Below are 13837 nucleotides of genomic sequence, written 5' to 3'. Positions count from 1 at the left end.
ATCCAGATATTGGAAAATAAATGTGATGCTATTATTTAGTCAGGTGGGGAAGAGATCCAAAGCTGACGGTACTTAACCTCATATTGATGGCTGGATTTGCCTACTGGTTTCATGTATATTAAATAGGAGCAGAGAAAGAAGAACCTTGAGAAATCCTGCAAACCTGCAGTCTATGGCTAGATCTCTTTTCTCCATCAACATCACCTGGAACATCTATTGAAGAAAGGAGGAGAGTTGCTGCAACACTCTGCCCCTATTCTCAACCCTCAAAAATACCACAGCTGTAATCTGTGCTTTATTGGATTCACTCTTTATTTTCTTCAGGTGGCATTTGGGGCATCTCTTCTGCTGCTTCATCTCAGGAAGGAGTAGAGAAGTATCATGAGCTGAGAGTTCACACATGTGCAATCTGATCACAGGCTGTTGTCACCCCCTTATTCCAGACAATGACTGCAACCTCACTCAAACCATGCATTAGACACTTAGGAATAGCCCCAAGTTTCCTCTGGATCCCAATAGAGTCCATCTAGCACCCATGATGCGCCAATCTAATAAATCTTTCCTGTGGTGGGTAGAGGGCGCAGAGAACTTCAATGGAACAAATCTAAAATTAAACACACACACACCCTGTCTTTCATCTCCACTGCATTTCTCAGCTATATACAAAATTGTTCTTTGGGAGGGAAGAAAAAGCATTTAATTCCCTTATTGTACTTAATATTCAAATGAAATGACCAATGCCTGTCTATACATAAGAACTGTTTTCAATAATATAAGAGAACAATGCAAGCTTGGAGACCAGATAGTACCTTTATATCCTCCTTTATATTGTATATGGATACTTTTCTTTTATACTGTTTAAAAAAACTCTGAAAAGTAATATATTATTTCTAGGACAATTAAAGAAAACGTACATTATGTCCCACCTGAAAAAGTGTACACCATGTATATTTAGCACTCCAAAGGAGTGCCAAAATCACTCATGCTGCTATCAGAAATTTAGCATTTTTGAGGTTGAATTTTTTTTTGAGATCATACTTTTATGAAGATAATAGAAAATTCATATGATTACTCAAGATTATTATCGTATTTCTGATGTTAACATATTTCTGAAACAAGGAATTGATCTTTCACACATTATATACCTTGTTCCTTAATCATGCACCATGAACTAGAGAGAAGGCTAAGAATGCTACACACATCCCACCTAAAGTTACTAAAAAAGCCGAAACGCTATTGCAGGCAATGAAGGTAACTTCTGTTAAGGGCTTATTTGGTTCTCTTGCATTGCCATTCCAATGTCAGTATTTTCAATGATCAATACAGGCTTCTGTGGCCATATCGAGATGCTCTTTCCACAGCACCTTCATGTTGCTGGCCTGATGTTCATTTGAAAGCAAATTTTGAAAGCAAAATTGTCAAGGATATCTTTGCATCTACAGGACCACTCTATGTGTGATTGCGCTGAGACTTTATAGTGTAGTCTTTCCATTTTATTTAAATTATAAATATTGATTATACTATAACTTCACATAATTACCTGCTTGTAGAAATAACCCATTCTTGTAATTACTTATAGAGCAATCCTTAAGTAGATGATCCCATAGTATTTATTTATTCCTTAATTTGATGCCTTTTCTTCACTTGTTTATGGATTGATGTGCAGCCAGTTTAGTTAATTTTGCTTATTGTGCAAATTGAGATAATCAAGTTAGTAAACTGTGGTTCAGTTAAACTGAGTAGTGTATATGTAAACAAGCTAATCTAATATGACACCGAGCTTTATAACTGCTTGGGGATTCAGTGGCATCAATAAGTGTCAATTCTTAGTGACCACATAGGTAAATTTTCTCCATGATGATCTGTTCCAGTCTGGTCCTTCAAGTCTTCTTGCAATGCACTCATCATTGCAGTAACATCTACTTTGCTACTGGGTTTTCCTTCCTTCCCTTTCTTCTGTTTCATTCCATCTTTCTAGGAGCTAGGTCTTCAATGATGAATCCAAAGTATGATAATTTGAACCCATTCATTTGTGTCTCAAATGAAAACTCTGGATTCATTTGATAATCTACCGTATATACTTGAGTATAAGCCGAATTTTTCAGCCCACTTTTTGGGCTGAAAAATTCCACTTCGGCTTATACTCCAGTCAACAAAAAAAACTTACCGAGGACTTGTGCGCGGCCGAGGCTTTGGTGCTTCCGGGATTGCGCGCACCTCTCCCAAGCAGCCGCCGTCCAGAGACCTGCCGAAGTTTGGGGAGGTTTGGGGAGGTGCGCGCGCACCTCCCCAAACCTCCCCAAACGTCGGCAGGTCTCCGGATCTCCGTGCCTTGCCTGCCTGCTTCTTTCCGCTGCGGAACGAAGCAGCCTGAACGAAGCAGGCTGCTTCTTTCCACTGCGGAAAGAAGCAGCCTTCTTTCCGCTGCGGAACGAAGCAGCCTGCCTGCTTCTTTCCGCTGCGGAACGAAGCAGCCTGAACGAAGCAGGCTGCTTCTTTCCGCTGCGGAAAGAAGCAGCCTTCTTTCCGCAGCGGAAAGAAGCAGCCTGCCTGCTTCTTTCCGCTGCGGAACGAAGCAGCCTGCCTGCTTCTTTCCGCTGCGGAACGAAGCAGCCTGAACGAAGCAGGCTGCTTCTTTCCACTGCGGAAAGAAGCAGCCTTCTTTCCACAGCGGAAAGAAGCAGCCTGCCTGCTTCTTTCCGCTGCGGAACGAAGCAGCCTGCCTGCTTCTTTCCGCTGCGGAACGAAGCAGCCGGCGGCGGAGGCTTGCAGAACGGCGGATCGGCTTATACTCAAGTCACCAACTTTTTCCAGTTTTTGGGGGTGAAATTGGGGGTCTCGGCTTATACTCGAGTCGGCTTATACTCAAGTATATACGGTATTTGTTTTCTTGGCTGCCTGTGGTATTCTCAGTAGTGTTCTCCATTATTCAAAAAACATTAATACTCATTCTATCCTGTTGAAAGTCCAACTTTTCTTCCCAGCAGCTGAGTATTTCTCCAAAACCTTCATTGCTACTCTGCTGACTATTTCTGGTTCTTTTACTTTATTGTTGATTCTGAAAGGCAAAGCTACTCACTATTTCAATATCTTCACTGTTAGGTTTAGTCTGGTTGTTGTATCCGTTGTCATTAATTTGGCCATCTTTAATTTAATCTTTGTTCCATTTATTTTTTCATTGCACTCCTTGACTTATGTTAGTACTGTAGTTTGCAAGTCAATGCTTTTTCAGCTATCAGTTTAGCACCATCAGCATAGTGTGGATTATTGATGTTTCTTGTTCCAAACTTAAACATTCCAATATTCCACGTGTTATAATTTATTTTATAGGTAACATATTTGCCCCAATACAAAAAGGATAGCACTTATTCAGGAGATCGATGAGAAAAGAAATAGAAATACAGAAGGGTACAGAAAGTAATGTGGATGTGAGTTTCTTGGCATTGTTAAGAATCAGTGTGGATCATAGCCTAGGCTTCCACAATGAGATGCCATTTGGGGCGCTTGACTTCAACTGTTAGCTATGCTGATTCTGAATGGTGGAAAATAAAATCTTAATTCTCTAGATGGCAATAATTTGAGGAGGATCTCACCTGTATTTTAACTGATTTACTAGTCACCTTTAATCCTAGTCTTTTAATTAAAATAAATGCATTTGCATGAAATTAATCTAGTGCATATTTTCAAAGGAACTGGAAGCTACCATAAACAGAACAGAAATAGATATAGCAAAGAAAGAAAATAGCACCATGCTCTATGAAGCTGAAACTCAAGCAATACACAAACGTCTTCAAATACTGTCTGGTAATGAAAAACTTTTCTTCTCATGGGCTGTCATTCTTGCTATTAAGCTAAATTTAAGAATATGAACTGGATCACTGTTGAATTTCTATATCTCTAAATGTCTATCTAAAATGTAGTCATATTTGACTATATTTGACTATATTCTATATTCTGATAATGAATTATCAGAAATCGGGAAAATCTGGCTTTACAAGACATGCGAGCTTTGTGTTACAATCACACTTGTAATACCAAGCAAAGCTGTCTTTTTTTTTTAGATGAATATATTTGGACGTCTAGAAGAAAAGGAGAAAGAAGGATGTTATTCTAAGCCAGGGGTCTTCAAACTTGGCCCTTTTATGACTTGTGGTCTCCCAGAATTCCTCAGCCAGTGTGCCTGGTTGAGGAATTCTGGGAGTTGAAGTCCACAAGTCATAAAAGGGCCAGGTTTGAAGACCCCTGCTCTAAGCGGTGTAGGAAATCAAGTCTTTCCCAATGTTTGCTAGATTCGGAAATATGAGTATTTGTTTGATATTTATTAGAATACCCATGTTGGAGCAGATGCTATCTATCCATATTGCATTATAATCCCAAATCATGGTTTATAAACTACAATTGGGCCAGTCTGTAAGCCTTGCTTAAGATTATCATTGCTCAAACAATATATGAAACCATTCACTTCTAGTACAACTTTCCTAGGTAGCTAACAGGATTAAAGCACCAAAGATTCTTTTTAAAAACTTTTCAAACAATACTTCTTCCATGAGAGGGGAGAGTTCCATAGTACAGTCTCTTGCTGCTCTAGAATTCTCCATTCATGGCTGAATTTACTAGTGTCCCTCAACCTCTATTATAAAAAAACTATCACAATTTGTTATTTCCCTCCCCACTAAAACCACAATAATGGAGGGCGCTGAGACTCTGATTGCTAGGGCCAGCATTCCAATCTGCATTGCTGTTGGAAAAAGTAACCCCAGCAAAAGGAAAAGGAAAAAGCGCACCAAGATTTTGAGTGCAAAGCTTGTCTAGCTATCTTCCTGGATTAAGGAACACTAAAATACAAACACATAACTCTGTACATATTGTTTATGCATTTGCACGAGAAGTGAATTTGAAGAAGTAGCACATAAGGTGCTGCAGCAACTCAAATTTTGTTTGTTCCCATTCTTTGCATACTGTAAGCATGTTTTATCTGGACGTAAGCCCTGCTTTGTTTCAGTAGGTTATCTTCCCTAATAAGTACTTTTAGAATTCCAGCCTCAGAAACATCTGGAGGCTTAGTGTCATAATTCAACTAAGCAGTCACGCAAGAAAGGAAATAGATGTTTACAGGAAGATAATGCGTATTTTAAATGTGTGGAGCGATCCTGATGATTTCCTGCAGATGCAAGTGCTAAAGAAAAGCTGCTATTAATGGAGGAGGTTACAAAACTGAAGAAAATGGTTGAACACTCTACCCAGGCTATTTCACACAAAGAAGCAGAACTGCTAAAAATTCAGAGAGAAATGCAAGAGACTGTGAATTCAGTGAAAGAAAAAGAACATGCTGTCTGTCTTTTGAAATCAAAAGTAAGCTATTGCAGTTAAGACATTTACCAAAATGCATCTGTGAGATAGTTGTGCTATGTTAGAGGCATAGATGGCTGAATTAATTTTAATTTAAAATGAGAGACTTGTGATGAATAGACACTTCTTTCTTAAAAGTGAAAATAATATATATTTATTACCTAAACTATAATTTATCTAAACTGTGTCTTCGATCTGCTTTTGCTAATCCAAATAGATTATATTTCTGAAGAAGAATATAATTCAATTTACTTAAATACAAACTTTAAAATATATATAGTTCTGAAAACTTTAGTCATTATGTAGACCTACTCATACCTAAAGTAAAAATTTATGACTTGGATTATTTGAAGAAGATCAAACTTATGTTATTATTCTTTACTTACTGAAAATTGATTTTGGAACTTTAGTTCTATGAAATGGCCTGTGATCTCCGTCAATTAAGCCTTCAGTCTTGTTATGAAACAACAACCTTCATAATTTTAATGGGAAGCTTTGAGCATTAAAACTCATGTTCATGTCTGCTCTAATGAAAATTGATTAAAATTGATATTATTTAGAGCTAGCTCTAGTATTAAAATGAATATTGCTTCCAGAATTATGGACAGGGGTGAGGTTTTCTTATCCATCAGCCACCTCCATCAGTGAGTCCCCTTTTTAGTAAAACTGGAATTAAAATCTGGTGAAGTTTGGTTTAAACACAAGAAACAAGATGCATAGATTCTAGAGTTATGACAAAAGCAATATCTCATAACATGAGCAATCTGGAAGGTGAGTGCCTTACCGCTATATAAGCAACAGATAATAAGTGTAAATTCCTTATGCTATAGAAATGGATCACCCTATACTCTCACTAGAAGAATCCTTAATGATACTTACAGCAATAGCAGCAAAGCCTGAGGGAAGGGAATGTTTAGCATTCATTTTACTGTATGTTTTATTTAGTGTCAGCAGAAGATTTGGCAGTACCAGGACATGGAAAAAAACCTTTCAGAACTCAGATCGCAGTGCACACAACTACAAGCATTGCTCTACCGCTTAGAAGAGAAATTATCAACAAGCTCCCAATCTCCACAAGAGACTATTGTCAAGGAACTTAGGTAAAGACATTTCTGTTATCCACCTTTTAATATTTTCAGAGCTATTTGGTATCTCTTGTTCATACTGGATAGCTAAGCATTTCTGGACAATCATCTGTAGTACAATAATAAAATTAAGAGAGATAATAGTAGCATAGAAATAAAAAAGAACCTTATTTTTGAATGATCCATGGCAGTTACTATTTAAAATGATTTATACTTAGTGAGGAAGCTGAAAAATTAAGGCAGATCCTCAAGGAAAATGAGCTTTCAGCTGATGAAGATAAATATTTGCTCAACAAGATGGCAGAAGATTGTGGACATCTGACAAAGGAGAATAGTTTTTTACATGCTCAAATACAGAAAGTTACCAAGCATCTAAACCAGGTAGGCCTCATTTGTTCCTCAAATTCCAGCCTCGAAAAGATTAAAAGAAACCACAAAGAAATTTCATTCCAAGATTTGTTGTTCTTTGTAAATTATGAATTTTCATAACATTGAAAGATCCATGCACAAATACATAATAGACATTATAAAATTGAAAATTTTTACTATAATAATAGCCATAAAGGCCAAAACAACAGGGGAACTTCAAGGGAATTCTATTATGTCTTATGACTGGAAAAATAGCAATAGGAATTTTATGGCTTATGAGTTGAAATCAGCAGCATACTATTACTGCTATTTTTCAAATTATTTCTTCATATTTTCATTTCTGAGGAAGGAATCCCAGGATTCAGTGAGGCCAAAAGTGGGGACTCTGATATCCTCTGTCTCTCAACTCTGTCTTCCATGCAGCAGTGAATGAAATAATTCTTATCAAATTCTGAGTTGATCTCTTGCATGAGAAGACTGAAATTAATTTTGGCCTAAATGAAATCAGTTGTATTCCTAGTTGTTCACCCCTTTCTTAAGACAAGGTGTGTAAATAAGCTGAAACTTGGTAATATGTTTCTGTTATTGCCATAAATCAAATTGTTTTTTTAAAGCAGCAATTAAATGTAACGGGTTCAATCTGCCAAAGTACAAAGCCATTGCATTTGGTCATTCCTTTGAATTCAGTGTTCTTATTAGAATATCAGTATCAGCTATGGTGCAATTGCAGAATCTATAATTCCCTAAAATAGAGCATAAGTAATTCCAGATTGGTAGATGCATTCAAAGCATTTTGAGTTTTTGAGACTTAAGAAATAGTCTTTACTCTCTGCATAGGAATCACTCCACAATGGAAGAGTGGTTTGCAGTGCTAAAGCTGTACTATGTTTGAAAATGATCTGTTTTTCCATTTCCAACTAGTGCAAGCTGGAAGTTAAATCAATACATACATTCTATGGCAAGTGCCCCAAAGTGGCCAAGAAACAGTTGATACATTTTACTTAAGTCTTAGAACTAGAGACTGCATGTACAACATGCTCATTTTTAAAAAACAAATGGTAGATATATAATTATTTGCATGTGTTATAACAATTACGTGAAGTGAAGAGCGGAACTACCAGTAGTACATCAGAGATACTATGATTTGCTTTACTAATATACTAACTCATATATATATATATATGCTATAGGAAAGGCAGCTGAGAGCGGAGGAGACTTCTTCCTATTCAAGAAGAGTGTCTGAGCTAGCATCAGGAAGAGAGAAAACATGGCAATTTAAGCTGAAACTCACCCACTTTAAGACTCTGTTACAAAACATAAGACAGAAAGTTCTTAAAGCCCAGGAAAAGGTTGTAACCATATTTTATGTAAATCAAATTCCATTGGTAGAATATAGGTGTACCTGGGGAATTAAGCTATGCTGATGGCCTATCTCAATGTCTGAAGGCTCTGAGCATCTGGATGGGAAAAATTAGGCTTCAACTGAACTATGGTTAAGAATGAGTGGTTCTGATTTTTAGGACCTGCTGGCTCTACAACTGTGACATCTTTGGTGCTGGATGGGGATATATTGTCCCAGACAGCTTGACAATATGGAGGTCCTCCTAGAATCATGACTCCTGCTTGAAGAGCAGGTAACAGTTGTAGCTAGGAGGGCCTTTGCACAACATCACGTTGTGTGCCAGTTGCACCTGTTCCTATATTGAGGGCCTCTCCTCACAGTCACTAGTCAACTTACTATGTGGATTAGTCTAATGCAGTCTACATGGTGCTGTCATTGAAGAGTAGCTAAAAGTTTCAACTGGTGTGAAATACAATGTTAGTTATGTGTGTTTCTAGTAGAACACAGGTTAAACCTCTGCTCTGTGAGCTACATTGGCTGCCAGTTTGTTTCCAAGTCAAATTCATGGAGTTGACTTGGAACTGATTACATCTGTCCAGATCCAACAGAGGGCATGCTATGAGCCCTATTTGGTAGACCCTAGGCAACAGGATATCTCTGCTGTGGCAACTACTGTATGGAATATTCTTTCCCCCAAAGTGAGACTGGTTTTATCACTTTTTACTTTCTGAAGATCCCTTAAAACCTGGTTCTGCCAACAGGCTTGGAGACCTGCAGGTGACTGGTGAATTAGTAAGGTGGCTACATTATTACTATCATATTTCCTTTTCAGCTTTTATAGTTGTTTTTAATAATACTTATAATATTGTTTTTGTATTTATTAATTACCTCTTTTAACTTTGTTGTACATTGCTTAGTCACTTGTTGTGAGATGGGCAGCTATATAAAGTTGACAAATAAACTGAAACACAAGAGCCAATATACATTCCTTTTCTGTACTAGGAAATTTTAGTAATATACCTTGGATTATGCAGACAGTCAAAATTAAGTTTAAATTAAAACAAGTTTAGTTTTTATCCTGATCTCACTTTGTGCAGTGATTTCCAGTATGCTATTTGACAGAATTGTCCTCACCTGAAAAAGATTATTTTCATTTGGCATATCAATTCACACATACATGAAGTGTGCTTAAGTTTGTATGTAATTTTACAAGCATAATTAAGGATAAAATTAAGACGTTCTTTGAATCCTTGTTTACAACAATGTTGTTGTAAGAATTGCCAGTAAATGTGACATGTATGTATCCTTTCTGAACAATCTTCCATATCCCATTAAAATCAAGGAAGCCTATCACGCAAGCATGTTAATTAACTACACATTTTTAAATGAAATTGAAGTTTAGACACTAATATATTTCAAAATCATGCAAATAGTTACTTCATCTACAAGAAAGAAAATCTATGGATCACAAAAGGCAACATCTTCATGCACAACTAATTGATTTAGAAAATCAACACACCAAAGTGCAACTGGAAAATTCTAAACTAAGAACAGAGAAAAATCATTGGGTGGAACATATTTCTCAAATGCACAAACAGGTATCTTAAGCAACATACCTTTTTATTTACGTTCTATGCTTTTGACATTTTGAAAAAATAATCTCTGTAATTGGTTCCCCATATTTAATTATGTCTAGTATAAAATACAGCAAATGACTGGTTATGACTCAAACTATTTATGAAAACTGCAGTTAGAGAGCAAGGTACAAATCTGTGAACATTCAGGTGAAGAACTAAAAACAACTTATGGATTCTTGCTGGCAGTTTAAACAGTTAAGTGAATTAAGATTAGAAAATTCATTAATCAGGGTTAAACTGCTTTAAAGGAAGATCATCAGTGATTATTATTAGTCATGGCAGCTATTGGGATATTCATGTTCAGGAATAACATACCACTAAATAGGAGATGCTGGGATAAGGGAAGATCAAAGTCTTTTGTGTTCTGCTGGATTTCCTTCAGAGGCATATAGTTGGGGGAAAGGATGCTGGATTACAGTATATATCAAGTTGAAATCAGTGCTTTACAAAATGACCTGAGGCTTTTAGTTATATAACTTTCAATAACAAATTTATCAACTCTTGAACCATACATAATCCTATAGTACCTGACCTACAGCGTGATCTGAAATTTATTCAAGTACTGTTAATAAACTCACTTTGGGGGTGGGGAGATATTTTGGCCCACTCCTTTTTTACAAAACTACTTCAGCTCATTGATGTTTTGAAGCTGTGTGAACTGCTCACTTCAAGTCCTACTGCAACATTTCAGTTGGGTTAGAAAAACAATTCCAAAATGCAAACATTCTTCTGCATCCGTCTTTGTTGTAGATTTGTTTGTTTTGGATCATCTTTGTGCTGCATGACTTAGATCTGGCTCACAGATACAGTGATGTCTCTTGTAGAATTTGATAATATGCAGGTAATGGAACTCTATGTCTAAAAGCTAATCCTATCATCCAGAGGCAGCCTCTTGATCTTGAAGTGACTTATTGAACAGCCATTTGTGAAGAGAGTAGCAGCATATATACAATAAAGATGCAATTATCATTAACTGCATGATCAAGGATGATAGATGATCAAGATTTTCTAGTATGAGCATCAACAATCCTTTTTTGAGGTCTATAAAGATCTCTGGATCAAGACATGTGTACCATCTTTTGTTGGAGTCTTCCAAACACAGCTCTGATTTGCAATTTAATTGGAATTATCAGTTGAAAAGCTGCTTGCCCCAGGGCCTTATATACTTTTTCCAACAGTCAGTGAATGTTGGCTTAATACATTCAATAAAGACATGACACAATACACTGTCTTTGTTAATCTCTTTATTAATGGAAGCTTAACTAAAATTCTGATTACGTTGTTGCTATAACAAGCAGATCATTAAACCTGCTTTTCCTAGCACCAGTAGAAGGAGTTGTTTGTTTGCTTGACCCACGAGCGTAGGGATTAAAGTCAGTCATGGAAGCTCACTGGGACATTTTAGATCAGTCATTCTCAGCCTAAACTAAATTCGAAGCTTGTGTGTGTGTGTGTGTCCTTTTGAGCTGCTGAAGGGAAGGGGAAATAAATCAATTATAAAAATGTTAACTTCTCCTATTCATTATTAAAACAATTTTAAGATTTTGCCTAATTTTATGAAACATAGTCCTGCATGATGCCAAAGATGTCTATCATCCAATGATCTACTTTTGTAATAAAATGTGATTAGTAGGCAAAACATTCAGAAAATCAAAGAATTGGATTTGCAGTGATCAAAAACATGCATTTTAGTGACTCGACATAATTTTGTCCTTTTCGAAGGTTAGCAGAGTAAGAAAATGTTTCTTTTCTTCCCTTCTTCATACACAACACAGAACTTAGCTTACCTTGATACAAAATTTAAAAGCTTCCATTTGTCAGGCATTTCTAGAAAACTATCATGATTATGGCTAAAAAGTAGAGCTTTTATTGCAATATGGCAGCATATAACAGAAATGGTAAAATATAAAAATGTTTAATGTTTAAGTCATGGCTAGCAGTTCAATAAACCAGATTAAAGATGGTCTTCCATGCATACTTAACAGTTCCACAAAAATTCCCTCAAAAGAGCCCTTTCTGCATATTTAATAACTTGTTACCTTTGTCCAGTTCTCAAACTGCTGGATAGTATGTATGACTTTAGAACATGAAAGCCAGACCTGGAGTTAATCCCAAACCACTGACCAATGAAGGTCTCTGTGAGATTAAAATCACCACAGATGATCATCACTGCAATTATGACTGTTTTACATTCATTAATTAAAGCTTCCGATTCCTGATTATGCTGAGAAGCTTACAAATAGTTTAAGGATTAGGCAAATGAGGAATGGAAAATAGTTGCCAAATCAGTTTTCATGTACCCTTCCTGATATAGGAAGGGTACATGAACTATGATGCTTACGTAGGGTTTTCCCCCCAGTATTCTTAGAGATGCTTTTATTAAATGTTTTGAAAGAATACATGATTCCATTTCACAATAGGAAAGTTCATCTCCTTTTTTCCAACTTTCTAAGCCTCTAACAACTATAGCAGCAAATTCTAGGAGTTGGCTTCAAAAACCTTTGCCGCAGTTAAGTATTGTGACAATTTTTTGGTCCATAAAATTTAGTTGATAGTACTAGAATCTCCAAAAGCCTGTATCATAAAAATTGTTTAAAGGTCCAACCAACTTTAGAAGAGGTCAGGAATAATCTAGTCCAACTCCTTGCTCTGTACTAGATCCATTTCAAATTGGCTATTCAGCCTGTTTGAAGACTTGCACTGAAGGAAATGTACTTCAGACCATTGGCTGACAACTCATAGCATAAAGAGTTCGTAAAGTGGCATCTTAAGCTAATATATAAAGTCTAATCTAAATGTGTCCAAGTAATTGGATCTGGTAGATGAGAACAAGCCCACCCCCTTCTCTATGTAACAACTCTTTAATATGTGAAGATTATTCTGTCTTGTTGCAGTGTTCTATTTTGCAAGTTAAACATATCCAGGTTCTTTAGCTGTTCCTTGTTAAGACTTAATTCCAAGCCATGCAACATTTTGGTAGCCCTCCTGTGAATTTGCCTATCAGTTCAGAATGTGGTATCCAGAACTGGATGCAGTATTCCAAATGGACCTGACCAAGGCAGAGTGGAACAAGAGCAGAATCTGAATTCTATGCTGTTACACACAGAAAAATAGCATTTCCTGTTTTTAGCAGCCATACCTATTAATTTCTGTTCAATGTATGATCTTCTAGAACTTTTTCATGTTTCTATCACTACCTATGGACTTTAGCGTTAGATATGAGAAAATTATGCAGCTAGAAATTTGCTTTTAAAATTTTCTTCAAAATGCTGATTTCTTCAGGTATTACTGAATATTTTGTATTTTGCTGAAACCAGATCACCGTGTCAAATCTCATAATTATATGTATAATTAAATATGAAGATTAATGTTAGTACAATTATTGCAATATTCAGAATTAACATTTTTTTCCTATTACACAGATTGCTGAAAACCAGGACATCAGTTTTCTGCATAGCCACGTTTATAGCTTGTCGTGTGATCTCAACAACTTGAAATCTGAAGTCAATATGGCATCTATTCCTCAGAAGGAAAAGGGAACATGATCTCCAATATATTAACAAATTGTAGTTCAGTGAACTAAGATGAAAAGTAGTTAATTTTCCATTATATAAGTATCATTCTTTGAAGTTTCTTTAAATCAGGAATTCACTATCTGAAAAGAAATTGTCACAAATCAGTACTAGTGAAAAAATAGGACTTGCATGGTATTCTTATTGACATGATTATATTTAGCACACAGCAAAACTGCAATGTTTTCATGACAGAAAATAAATTACCTTTTTTAAAAGTCAGAATTCCTTCCCTACTCTGCTTCCTATAAAGCAGGGGTGTCAAACTCAATTTCATTGAGGGCCGCATCAGCATTGCGGTTGCCCTCAAGGGGCCAGGTGGGTGTGGCCTACTGGGTGGGTGTGGCCTACTGGGTGGGCGTGGCTAGAGTGCGTATGGCCTACTGGGTGGGCGTGGCCAGCTCTACATCGTTCGCATCAAGGGTGCCTATGGGGGCCTGGGCAGGAGTGGGACAGATCTGAGGGTCTCTGGCAGAAGGAGGG

The 13837-nt window shown here is 36.7% G+C and overlaps 1 protein-coding gene across 1 annotated transcript in view; it reads left to right on the top strand.

Annotated features, from left to right (window-relative positions):
- Positions 1–13513, top strand: part of LOC310637597 (uncharacterized protein) — a 28923-nt gene extending 15410 nt beyond the window's left edge. The window contains exons 3-9 of the mRNA XM_083358099.1: positions 3690–3804; positions 5168–5352; positions 6295–6449; positions 6653–6815; positions 7994–8152; positions 9579–9743; positions 13205–13513. Coding sequence (XP_083214225.1) covers positions 3690–3804; positions 5168–5352; positions 6295–6449; positions 6653–6815; positions 7994–8152; positions 9579–9743; positions 13205–13327 — 1065 coding nt within the window. The 3' untranslated portion in view covers positions 13328–13513. The remainder of the gene's footprint in view (positions 1–3689; positions 3805–5167; positions 5353–6294; positions 6450–6652; positions 6816–7993; positions 8153–9578; positions 9744–13204) is intronic.
- The last annotated feature ends 324 nt before the right edge of the window (positions 13514–13837 follow it).

Source organism: Vipera ursinii (assembly GCF_947247035.1).
Source record: "Vipera ursinii genome assembly, chromosome: 3".
Classification (NCBI taxonomy): domain Eukaryota; kingdom Metazoa; phylum Chordata; class Lepidosauria; order Squamata; family Viperidae; genus Vipera; species Vipera ursinii.
The sequence above is the reverse complement of the archived record's forward strand: the minus strand, read 5'-3'. Positions and strand labels throughout refer to the sequence as shown.